A 13,297-nucleotide genomic window follows, 5' to 3' on the forward strand; every position below is an offset into this window, starting at 1 on the left:
GTAGCTGACCATTGTAAGCCAAACTTGTAATTCCTTGTACATTTGTTTATCTTGTATTATATCTGTTCCTCTAGTAAACCCTGACCAAGACAAGGGCAAAGCAGCAAATCCACAGCCCATTCATAGATTCCTGGACATACAACCAGATTTACCAACTTCTTCAAATGTCATGGGATAAAGTGCAGTCTAAGCCTCATCTGTACCACTTTGCATAGCAAAAGCTCTGAGCCAGAGCTGATATCTGAATTGCATCCCTGCACCTGCCATGAGAGGTAGAAAGTGAAACAGGTAAAATAGGGTTGGGATGTCCTGGGAGCTGACAATTCAGGGTTTCTACTAAGGCTATGAAGTCTGCCCAATTCAAAGGTTCCCTGTGAGGTCACATTGATTTCTGGGGAAACTTGAGTTTTCACTAAAGTATTGGGAAGTGCAAACTTGTAGAGAGCCTGCAAAGTCCACACAGGCCTATGCCAGAGAGAACATTCAGCCTCTGGACTGATCCTCTGCCTCAAGAAGGACACAAGGCCACCACCTGCTCACTGGCTCCCAGAAACACACACGCACATTCATACACACACACAGAGGAAGAAAGGAAACAAGCTGAGAAGAGAGAACACCTCCCAATCATGCAAGGATTAAACCTCACAGTATGTTAGAAGGAAAGAAGAAAGGAAACCATGCATGATCTAGCAATAAAAAGAAAAACAAAAAAACAACACAAGACAAGATACCTGGAGGGAGGACCAGGCCTGAAGCATTTTTCACTGTCTTCACAGGAATTATTTTAACAGCAGAAATAGAGCGTGCACGTAAAGGGTTGGCAGTTGCTGAAAACACAAAAAGGTAAATGGTGCATCCAGAAAGAACATTTGGGAAACATTCATGCCACTGAGGAACCAAGCAGGGACAATAGGAGGAGCTGCCTACTTAAACAGAACAACACAAAGAGCAATAGAGGTAGTAATTAAAATAACTTGCTTTCTCTCTTTAGAGTTCTGGGCCAAGACATGAGAAACCTTCCTCCAACCATCACCCAAACACAGTTGGTCAGTGTTTGTCAGTGCCTCCTGCCACACCAGGAGCTTGCCAATGCTTTGAACAAAGAGATGTACAGAGACACAGATGGTCTGGCAGATAGAGGAAGGGGAGTGCAATCAGGGGCCCCTGGGAGAATGCTGAATCACTTGCCCTGCAGCAAGGCCTCTGAGAGAGGGCTATGGCCCAAAGGCCCCAGATGAGTGGAAGAAGAAAAGGAACAAGTTCATGAGTTGCCCGGTCCCTTCAACCGTCACAGCTGCTTCCCCTAAATCACAACTTCTGGGGTCCCAAGGCCCACTCTGACAATCATAGCCCGCTGGTCCCAAGCAAGTCAAAACCTCCATCTGTTGGGGAACAGATGGTCTTACTTAAACCCACCATTTCCAGAGAAAGAGGTGCCAAGTGTCCAAGGGCAAACATAAGACTCTAGGCAGTACCCTAGTCTGGATACTGACATCCAGCTGAGCTAACACAAAGCAGGATCACTGCCTGGGATGCAAGGAAGGCCATTCTACTCAAGTCCAACATGTTTGTGCTTATCTACTGCAGGACCCCTGGGATCCCTGCCTGTCCAGCCTCTAGTCTCAATAGCTAGCACAAACCAAGCCTCTGGCAAAGCCTCTTTTGTCTTTCTCTTAAAAGGCACCAAATAAAGATGGCAGCTCTTGTCCAACTGTGCCAGTCACTCCGAGTGTGCCCATAGGTCTCAGAGCCCCACAGCCACAGAATAGCAAGGGGGTAAGACTATTTGGGAAAAATACCATCACTGCTAAATCAGCATCACACTGGTGATATTGTTAAGGGGATACAGGGGAGGCAGGAGGCTCCTCAGCAGTGCACAATATATTTTCCAGCCAATCACAATGCTGCTTCATAAGTCATATGCCGGTCACATTGTATATGGTTGTCAATCACTATAATGATGATGATGATGATGATGAATAAACCTAATGATTAATGATATTGATAATGATGATTCTGCATATTAAGATACCAACAAACTTTCACAGTGATCATATGGACTGCACTTTGTAATCACCAGAGCAATGAGCTGAATAGATTTTTCTTATTGTTTTCATAGGAAGAAGCAAAAGGCATGGCCAACTGCTCGACGTCATTCAGTTTTTAAATTGAGAGGCTGAGACAGCTCAGCTACCTTGGCTCGTGGCTCAGTGACCTTCACAGGCCACCTCATGATGTTCAGGTTACACCTGCCTCATTTCCAGTCAAACATCTAACTAAGGAGAGAGCAGACTCCACTTCCACCTGCCACCCTCCTCCAACTTTCTTAAGCCTCTGGTATACAAGAATGCACTGGGGCAGAGCTGATCACACTGTACGTTTCTTAAGCAAACGGAACCCCACTCCTCTCCATGCCCTTCAGCGGATGCCAAAACACACCTCTGCAGCCTTTCTGTAGGTGCTGCCCCAGGATACCCCCCCAAGTGAAACTCAGCCAAGAGTGTCCAAGACCCAACAAAGCAGACATGTTTCTCATCATGAGAGAAGAAAGGTGGCCAGGCAGGGAGGCAGGGGGAATGGGAGCAGTAGGACACCTCCTATCCCCAAGGAGCTCACCCCCAAGTCACCCAGCCCCATACCCATATCTCCTTCTGCTCTCTGTACCTTCTCTCCTCAGCTGCTTCCTTCTGAATTCATACTTTTCCTTATCTTGAAAGGAATGTTTGGCTACATCAGACGGGAATTACAAAGGCCAAACACATTGAACTCTCTGCAACTATTCTTGAAAAGATACTGCATTTTTGTTTAAATGCCCCAAGCCAGGATTTCTGCTCTTCTTTGATACCATAAGCTGCAGCTGGGTAAGCAGTCACAGATTCCCTGGTGCCCAGGACGGGAAGTAGGAATACACACTGAGAACGTCAAACACTCCCATTCTGTAGGTATGAAGAACTCACATGCTCAAGGATAAAAGGCCTCCCAAAACATCTCTGTTTGTGAGGTGCAGAACCAGGACTGGAGCTATATCTCCTTACTCTAACTCAGGTGCCAGGTCATCCATACTGCAAAAGTGGTACTGGGAGCCCTGCTGCCAGCCTGCATGGGCAGCTACAGTGAGTGGAGCAGGGACACACTTGGCCTCAAAAGTCATCTTATCCATCAGTTGTTTTACATTTAAAATTGCCATAAAAGTCTTTAAAACTGAAAATAAGAGGACGAGGGCTATAGTTTAGTGGGAGAACACTTGCCCAGCATGCATGAGGCCCTAGGATTAATCTCTGCACACCCAAATAACAATAAATCCTGAAAATATGAGAGAATGTGCATAGAGCTGATGTCTCAGAAATAATTTCTTTTAATGATTTAGGCTCTTGCCTCAGAGGGCTGTGACTGCGTCCCTATTTATTACAAGAGCAGGTGAAGTGGCAGATAAGAGGGACTTCAGGCTGATGAATGCCACTTGTGCCAGGCGTGACAGATGCCTCAGACCAGGTAGTTGCTCCATTATTCACAGCAGCCTTGTGAGCGAGGGACAGCTTTCCAGTACATCAGCTCCCACTGAGGAAAAAGCAGTCTCACACCTATGAGAACCAAGAACATTCTCAGGCCTCCGAGTCATAGTTGGGACTAGGTGTCCAGTTCACGGCCTGATTAGGGGAATGATGCTTTCCTCAGGCAGCGGGGGTGGTCCCAGCCCAGCATACTCTGCACCTTCTGGAAGTATTTTTCAGGACCAAGCCAGGTTTCTCTTAAAGAGCCTTACCTTTGTCTTGCCCATTGCTGCCAGGTGCCAAGCCATTCATCACAGCTCTAGAAGTACCAACATCACATTCTGAAAGAATAATAAAATGCACAAATCTTGTTAAGATCCCTCCCCAGTCTCCACGGAGTGCTGTGTGGCGTGAGGTACTGGAGACAGAGTCAAGGGATGAAGGCATCCTGCCCTTATAGTCCCTGGAGTGGCTCTTCCACCATTAGCATCCCACACACATACATCCCACCAGCTTTCCCAGGCCTGTAAGGACTCCCTCAGGTATCGTGGAAGGGTACTGTGAATGCCATATGAAAGCTATTTGGGGATGGGAAGCGTATGTGGATTGATATAAATTTTCTTGCCCCATTGTCTTGCTGACACTTAAAATAATCTCCCTAAGTTCTTCATAATGGCATCTCCTGGCTGCCCACTCAAAGGTCAGCTCAGGTACACCCCTCTGCATTCAGAGTCAGACGGGTCAGACAGCTTGGGCAGAAAGCTCAGGTTTCGCTGACACTTTTTCTTATCCTGTCCATATCACCCATGTCAAAGTCATTTGTCCTCTCCATAAAGTGTCCTTAGATGTTGCTCCTCCTCACCACCTCAGTTCTGGTCCTTATGCCGTTGTCCCACATGGCTTCCTGACCACTCCTCCTGCCTCTTTTTGGTCCTTTCTCTACCCTAACCCTCACCTGTACCCTGAGAGAATCTTGTAGACCCTCACCTAACTACCACGCTCCCTGCATTAGAGCCACAGGAAGCAGAATGGGTGGAAACAAAATGGGTCTCTGCAGCATGATTCTCTGAGCCCTCTTCCTTTATATATACTGTATTTCACCTTGTATTTGAAAATTAAGGGGCTGGGGATTTAGCTCAGCGGCAAAAGCGCCTGCCTGGCAAGCGCAAGGTCGTGAGTTCGGTTCCCGGTACCAGAGAAAAACCAAAAAAAAAAAAAAAAAAAAGAAAATTAAAACTGAAGGATTTAGTCTGAAAATTCAATATTGTAGAATATTGTTTCCAAGGAAAAAATGTATTCCAAGTCCCCAAAAATATAGAGATGATTGTTTGGAATATAATTTTTTGTGAGTAAGATGACCTGCTTCTTGACATATGGTTACATTTAAATTAATAATTGATATTCTTGATCATCAAAAATAAACCAACTCACCCACAAGCCCCAAGGGCCACCACCAGGGGACAGAGCCTGACCAACTCACTCTGGAGTCAAGGCTCTGTCCATCAGCTTGAGCCCTTTGCAGCTCCACTTCCCTGTCTTCTGAGTATATCAGAGACTTTCAGGCCTTGGGCCAGGAATACCCTCCCCTGTTTTCTAACTCTGGGGAAATCCTATGCATCCTGTGGCTCACTTTAAAGTTCATCTCCTTTGTATCAGTTGCAGTTCCCTGAGTTTTGCTCAGCTGCAGACAACACAGGCCTGCCCTGCCCCAAAATAAACGGAGGGAGGCCAGGGGAAACAAGTGGGCATGCAGACCCTGTCACCCTGGGACGCATGGCCGGTGTGCTTGGAGGAACCTGTAACAGTAGATAATGATCATAATCATGATAATTATAACTACTGAATTTTAGACATCTATTTGTCTGTACCTGAGGATCCAGGTTCAACATTCTGTAGTCAGCATCTCATTTTGTCTGGCTGGAGAAGTTAGAAAATACTATTCTAGAGAAAAGAAAACTGACGCTCAAAAAGGGGGCCAGGCCTACCCCAGGTCACTACCTTGGGATGTGAACTACCCCCACCCAGCTCAATGCTCATCTTCTTCTCCACAACTGGAATAAACATTTTAGTTTCCTGGGTTGTTCTGTGTTCTATTTACCTAGACGCTGAGCCTGCAGCCAGTCTCAAACCCCAACAGCACATCAGGCTGAGATTCAGCCACCCTACTGAGGCTCTTCACAATAAGCCATCCACAAGGCTAAATGCCTGACACAAACCACATCAGGCCAGCTGGCTGCTGCCTGTGCCACCCCTGGGCAGGGCTACCACCCGTCCCTACCCAGTCCCTGGCTGTGGCCCATGCATCACCTGCATCCACCTTCAGAGGAAGCCTCATTCTCCTGGTTGTCAAATCCCACCCAAGCCCTCATATCTGGGATGGGTGAAAGGTCAGTGTTAGTGGAGAGGCTCGAACTCTAAAACCAAGAAAGGTAAGTTCCACCACCCACCACTTGTTCCCTGTGCCTTCCTTCGTTCCCCTTAATCACATCATTTTGGCACTGTTCACCCTGGCTTGGGTATCCCTGAGTTCTACCTCCACCTGACGCCCATGTTCTTCCTTTTATCTTTTTCTCCTTTTATTTACTATAACTGAAAGAAATTTTTAAAAAGTGCTTTAAAATCAACAAACCCAACATCACAAACTTAAGCCTCTGCCGAGGTATGTCAGTGTTCAGCAGCCTGTGCCTGCCACCATTCTACAGTACACACGAGTTCAGTGACCCAGACAGGTTCAGTTGCCCCATCTGTATACTGGAGGCAGTAAACCAAACCCACCCTTGGGGGTTTCCAGGAGAATGAAACAAGATCATGCAAGTAAAGCATTTCCCTCAGTGACTGCCAACCTCATCAAAAACTGAAATTAAAAGGAACACATCATTTGCATGCTACAGTTTCCATAAACGATACAAGCAATGGTTTTCCACATAGTTCCTGTCTGCTCAATGGTCACTTTTAATATTGGCATAATATTCTACCAAGTAAATACAGTGTACATACTCATTACACACCTACATGGGGTGAAGTTTTGGTTTCCTTCAAATAAACCTAGAAATTCCCAAGATGGAGGTCAATGGAGTCAGGGTTGTGGACTCCTCCTAAGCAACACCTCCTTCTAAGAGAGACCTGGGAAGCTCCCTGGGCATTGCCACACCCTCATTCTCCTTCTAGGCCCACACTTCCTCCTTCTCCCACATTTATAATTAAGGAGCAATAATATCTTAGCCTAATCCTGATATTGGTAGAGCAAGAAACTTTAGTAGGGCAAAAGTTAATAAATCAATCAATTAATTAATTAATTAAAAGGCCCCAGCCTATTTTAAATAACAAAAACCAAAAGGCAAAGCACTCAAAAAAAATCACTAACAATATAGAAGGTAATGCTGACTTAGGACAAAGTCCTTTAGCATTCACCCAGGATGCAAAAAATAAAAAATTAAAATGCTGCCAGGGGCCTTAGAGTATGTGGAAAACCTTCATAAACAGGTGGTTTTATAGTTTTGCCAAGAAAGGAAGGATTTAAAATGACTTACTGGAGCTCATGGTGGTAGCGGGACAAGCCTTCTGCACCTGGGACTCTGAATTACTCTGCGGAAAAACAAACACCACACAAGAGAGTTAATAAATGGCAGTTCAAGATGAATCCCTACACCATGCCTCATACAGCTCTCCTCCATCAGGCCCTTCCCCAAGGAGCCAACCTACAGGACTGAAGCTCCCAACCTGTGAGCTAAAACAAACCTCCCTTGAAGCTTCAGGGGTCAGGCATTTTGTCCCTGCAACTAGGAAAGTGACCAAGATACAGACAACAAGAATTAATGGGTCAGAGGCACCAAGATGGTGGAGTGGCAAGCAGCAAAGAGCCTCTTTGAGAAGAGAAGAGAATTCTCAAAGAGAACTGCCATCCAGATGCTGAAATATACCAACATGAGAAGAAGAGAAGGAGGGAAGTGGGCCCCCTGGACCCAGGAAGAATCTAAAGCATGAACTAAAGACCATGGAGAGAGTGAAGAAAGAAACTTCAGTGAAAAGGAAGGAGGTACCTGGCGGCCCCTTCTCCCTGAAATGGCACTCACTATGTGAGAGGAACATCTCAAACCTGCATAGGATCTTGCAACAGACTCAAACACAAAAGAAGATACCTTGGAGAAGTAATCATTTCCTAAAGGTTCTATACACTAGCAATAAAGCAACTCACCATAGGCAATTTACAAGCACCATGCTAGGAATTAAACTAAACTAATAAATAAATAAAATGAGAAGATACTTAAAATGCAACCCCAGACATCCAGTTCACCAAGCAAACATAGGGGGAAATGAGGTGGGACAATCCAAAAGCCAGCCACCTGGTCTCTCTGAAGGGGTAACAACAAAGCAATTCAATGAGGCTTCAGAAAAAAATCAAATCAGAAATAATTTCTCAGATAACTACCGAGATGGTGGCCACAATGAAAATGAGGCTTAGTGACTCTAGAGCAAATAAAGACAAAAAAAAAAAAAAAAATAGAGGAGCTTAAGAAAATTATGGAAGCCATGAATGGGAAACATAGGAAAGAAATGGAATCCATAAGGCAGATTTAAGTAGATATCCAGGAAAATATTGAAAGCATCCGTGCAGAATATGCTAGTGTGAGGACAGGATCTCAGATATAGAAGACAGGCTTGTGATTAGTGATCATAAAAAGAAAGATTCCTTTAAAAAAGCAAGAAAAAAAAAAGCAAGGGACTATGAGAAACCAATACAGCAGCTGCTAGATGAGGCAAACAAAAAAAAACTTAAGATCTGATGTGAGTCAATGAAAAAGCAGGAGATAGCACAAATGATATGTAAAAAAAACTGTTCACAGATGTCATGGCAGAAAACTTCTCTGGTAGTGAAAAAGAATTTGACATACAGTTAAGTGAGGTATATAAAACTCCAATTAGCCACAATCTGAAAAAGTCTATTGCAAGGGATATCATAGTCAAGATTCCAGAAATTCAACACAAGAACAGAATATTAAAAGCTGTCAAGAAAAAGAAAATCACCTATAAAGAAAAGCACATCAGCATCACAACTGACTTCTCAGCACAAGTCAAGGAGAGCTCGGAGTGAAGTATTTCAAGTCCTAAAGGAAAATAAAACCTTCAACCCAGATTGATGTACCCCCACAAAACTATCTTTCAAAACTGATGAAGAATAAGATACTTCCATGACAAAGACCACATGAGAAAATTTATGAACACCAAACCAGTACTCCACAATGTTTTGAAGGATGTTCTAGAGAGAGATAACAAGGACTACAACTCCATGAACCCCAACAGAAGGAATCTACCAGGCAAGGCAAACAATTAAATGAAGGGGAAAAAAGGGAGGAGCCAACAACAGAAAAAAAATGACAAGGATAAGTCAATACATATCAGTTGTAGCCATCAATGTTAATGGTCTCAATTTACCAATCAAAAGACACATACTGGCAGAATGGATCAAGAAGCAAGATCCAACAATATGATGCATACAAGAAACACATTTAATTCAAAAAGAAATTCATAGACCAAAAGTCAAAGGATGGAAAACAATATTCCATGTAATGAAAAATGAGAAAAAAGCAGAGGAGGCTATTCCATTTGCAGACAAAGTAAATTTAAAGCTAACAGTGATTAAGAAAGTCAAAGAACATCATTATATCCTTGTCAAGGGAAAAATCCAAGAAGAGATAACAATCATAAACACATATGCAATAAATACCAGTGCACTCAATTATATAAAACAAATATTAGCAGACATGAAATATCAAATAAGCACTAATAAATTCTATTGGGGGATTTCAATACTATCACAAAAAGACAGATCAACTGGACAAAAATTCAACAATGAAATATTAGAAATTAACCAAACTTTTGAACAGACTTAGCAGATGTACACAGTGTTCCACCCTACAACATCAGAATACACATTCTTCTCAGCTGCACATGGGACGTTCTCCAAAATAGATCACATACTAGCTCACAGAACATGCTTAAGTAAATGCAAAGGAATTCAAATTATCCAATGCATATTATCAGACATAGGAACTTCATAAACACATGAAATTAAATAGAACCCTCCTAAATAACCAATGGGTCACAGATGAAATTAAAGAAGAAATTAGACAGTTTCAACAATTAAATGACAATGACAATACAACATACTAGAACTTATGGGACATAATGAAAGCAGTCCTAAAAGGGAAATTTATAGCTGTGAATACCCATATCAGGAAAACAGAACAAGTACAGATAAACAACTTAACAGTAAACCTCAAATTTCTAGAAAAAGAAGAGTAGGCTAAGCCAAAAGGTCATACAAGGGGGGGAATTATAAAGATCAAAGTAGAAATTAATGCACTGTAGACTAAGAAAACAATACAAAGAATCAATGAATCAAAGAGTTGGTTCTTTGCAAGACTAAATAAAATCGACAAACCCTTATCCAACCTTATCAAAAAAAAAAGAAAGAAAAGACTCAAATCCACACAATTAGGAATGAAAACAGTGATATCACAATGAACCCAACAGAAATACAGAAGATCATCTATACTCCTTTTAAAACTTACAGTCTAATAAGATGGAAAATGCAAAAGACATGGACAGATTCCTAGATACATATGAATTACAAAAGCTGAATCAAGGAGATATAAAAATCCTAAATAAACCATCATCAATCAATGAAATCACAGATGTAATTAAAAACCTACCAACAAAGAAAAGCTCAGGTCTTGACAAATTCACTGCTGAATTTTCCAAGAAATTTAGAGAAGACCTAACACCACTGTTTCTCAAACTCTTTAATGAAGTTGAAAAGGGAGGCAATACTCCCAAATTCATTCCTGGAAGCAAGGATTACGCTGATACCAAAACTGGAAAAGGACCCAACAAATAAAGAGAAGTACAGGCCAATCTCCCTAATGAACATAGATGCAAAAATCCTCTATAAGATATTGGCAAACAGAATGCAGCAAATCATCAAGAAGATTAGACACTATGACCAAGTGGGATTCACCCCAAGGATGCAGGGATGGTTCAACAGACATAAATCAATAAATGTAGTACACCAAATTAGCAGAGCCAAGGACAAAACTCATATGATCATCTCAATAGATGCAGAAATATCTTGTGACAAAGTCCAGCATCCATGTATGATAAAAAGCCCTATAGAAAACTGGAATAGATAGTCTTTATCTCAATCTAATAAAAGCCAGCTGTGACAAACCAACAGCCAACATCATACAAAACGGACAAAAATTGAAAGCTTTCTCTCTAAAATCAGGAACAAGACAAAGATGTCCACTGTCTCCATTCTCGTTCAACACAGTCCTGGAAACTCTAGCCAGAGTGCTTAGACAAGAGAAAGGAATAATGAAAGGAAAGGAAGAAGTTAAATTAACAGTATTGGCAGCTGACATGATCCTCTACATAGAGGACCCCAAAAACTCCACTAAAAAACTTGCTAGATTGAATAAGCAAATTCAATAGCATAGCTGGATACAAAGTCAACACTCAAAAATCAATACCATCCTGTACACAAATAACAAACTCATTGAAAGAGAAATTGGGAAACAACACCTTTCACAATAGCATCCAAAAAAATGAAATACTTAGGAATCAATATAACAAAGGACGTAAAAGACCTCTACATTGAAAACTACAGTACTCTGAAAAAGGATGTTGAAGCGGATATCAGAAAATGGGAAGATTTCCCTTATTTTTGGGTAGAAAGAGCCAATAGAGTGAAAATGGCCATACTTCCAAAACTGTTACACAGATTTAATGCAATTCTGATCAAAATTCCAACAGCACATCTCACAGAGTTAGAGAAAACAATCCTAGGGGCTGGGGATTTAGCTCAGCGGCAAAAAGCGCCTGCCTGGCAAGCGCAAGGTCGTGAGTTCGGTTCCCGGCACCGGAGAAGAACCAAAAAACAAACAAACAAAAAAAAAACAAAAAAAACAATCCTACAGGGGCTGGGGATTTAGCTCAACGGCAAAGCGCCTGCCTGGCAAGCGCAAGGTCATGAGTTCGGTTCCCGGTACCGGAGAAAAACCAAAAAAAAAAAAAAAAAAAAAAAACAATCCTACAATTCATTTGGAACCAGAACAGACCTAGAATAGCAAAGGCAACTCTAGAGAACAAAGTCAAGGCAAGACCCTGAGTTTGAGTCCCGGTATCCTCCCCCACCCCCAAAAAAGCAGGTGGCTATCTATCTATCTATCTATCTATACCTCTGTATAACTGAGCTGTCTTTACTCAATAACTCACTTATTAGATTTCTATAGCTTTGTGTCTTAAAATTAGGTAGTAAAACTTTTCCAACTTCATTCTTATCTAAAATCATTTTGACTATTTTACATCATTTACATTTTTATATGAAGTAAAACTATCTTATCAATTTCTAACAACAACAACACTAAAAACTCTGTTGGAATTGTGAATGAGATTTTGTTGACTCCATAGATCAATCTAAGGAAAACCAACATTTTAACAACATTGTCTTCCAATTCATGAGTATGGCCTATCTCTCCGTTCGTCCAACTCTTTAATTTTTCTCCACAATCTTTCACACTAAGGAAAGTACAGATCTTGCACATACTTTGGATAATGAGATGTTAGTGAACACATCTGTAGGCTACACAGCCAGAAAAATGTAGAACTTTGATATTAAAATGTAGTCCAAAGACCAGCAGCCTTGGCATTAGCAGAGACTTATTAAACATGCAGAAACTCAGATTTCATCCAACACCTACTGAGGCAAAATTTGCACTTTAACAAGATCCCAGTGGTCCCTTTGCCCTTGAAAGTATGCAAAGCAGCTATGTAGAGGAACTGATTTATGATTTCTGTAATGGCACATCAAGATAGGATATGAAAATAGGCATAAGAAAACACGCTTTAGTTTCCTTTTCTACGCAAAGTGGTTTAAGGAACTGGTTTCCTTTCTGCATTGCTCTGCTTACTACCATCCTTGGATCTGACAGTGTAGAATGGAAGGGGGTAAAAAGAAAGTCATTCTAAGTCCTTCTCTGCAGCCTAAATCAGCAGCAGCTTTACCTTGTTGTTCTCAAATACACCTGAGACTATCCATAACCTTCAATCGCCCCCTCAGATTGTTCTCTAAACTGAAAACATTTGTTCTTTCAATGCAAGAACATACAAGCTACTGTGTTCTGTATGCCCTTGTGGTTTCTAATCTTACTTTTATGAGACCTCCCAGAACTAAAAGCGCTGCTGTGATACCATCAGCCAATGTTCTTATTTTATGAATAATTCTCTTAATTGGGCCTGGTGGCACAAGCCTGTAATCTCAACACTCTGGGAGACTGAGGCAAGAGGATCAAAAGTTTGAGCCTAACCAAGGCAACTTTGGAGACACTGTCTCAAAAATAATAAATAAATAAATAAATTTTTAAAATGGGCTGGGTATATAGCTCAGCACAAAGGCCCTCAATTCAATTCCCAATACTGGAGGAAAAAAACATGATTAGTTTTAATATGCCAGTTTTCATTAATCAATTTTTAAAGCATGATCAAAGAAATCTTTTGATTCAACTGTGAGGTTATCTTAACAGAAATCTTTTACTCCTTACATAGTTATAAACACATCTGGACAGCTTTGTTTATTCATGTTTTAAATATCTATTTCATAAACATTTTTCAAGCTTTCTACACAGTTATACAACTATCACTTTAATGGCTATATACTGTTTCATTGCAGTAACATTGCATAATGCATTTTACAATGCTCTTTGTATAGTTAATTCATCTTCATTTATAAAATAAGCACACAGCACACA

The 13,297-nt window shown here is 41.5% G+C and overlaps 1 protein-coding gene across 23 annotated transcripts in view; it reads right to left on the minus strand.

The window, feature by feature from the left end:
• The window catches only part of Sorbs1 (sorbin and SH3 domain containing 1), a 226,481-nt gene that overhangs the window by 108,826 nt on the left and 104,358 nt on the right, over positions 1-13,297 (minus strand). For 12 of the 23 annotated variants that reach the window (XM_013506185.1, XM_013506180.1, XM_013506178.1 and 9 more), the window contains exons 3-5: positions 7,022-7,076; positions 3,764-3,832; positions 732-827 (exon numbers count right to left, since the gene is read on the minus strand). In XM_013506185.1, coding sequence (XP_013361639.1) covers positions 732-827; positions 3,764-3,832; positions 7,022-7,076 — 220 coding nt within the window. The remainder of the gene's footprint in view (positions 1-731; positions 828-3,763; positions 3,833-7,021; positions 7,077-13,297) is intronic. The other 11 variants (XM_013506186.1, XM_013506184.1, XM_013506189.1 and 8 more) reach the window with 1 other exon arrangement.

The sequence above is a fragment of the Chinchilla lanigera genome, unplaced genomic scaffold, assembly GCF_000276665.1.
Source record: "Chinchilla lanigera isolate Chin_1 unplaced genomic scaffold, ChiLan1.0 scaffold00106, whole genome shotgun sequence".
Taxonomy (NCBI): Eukaryota; Metazoa; Chordata; class Mammalia; order Rodentia; family Chinchillidae; genus Chinchilla; species Chinchilla lanigera.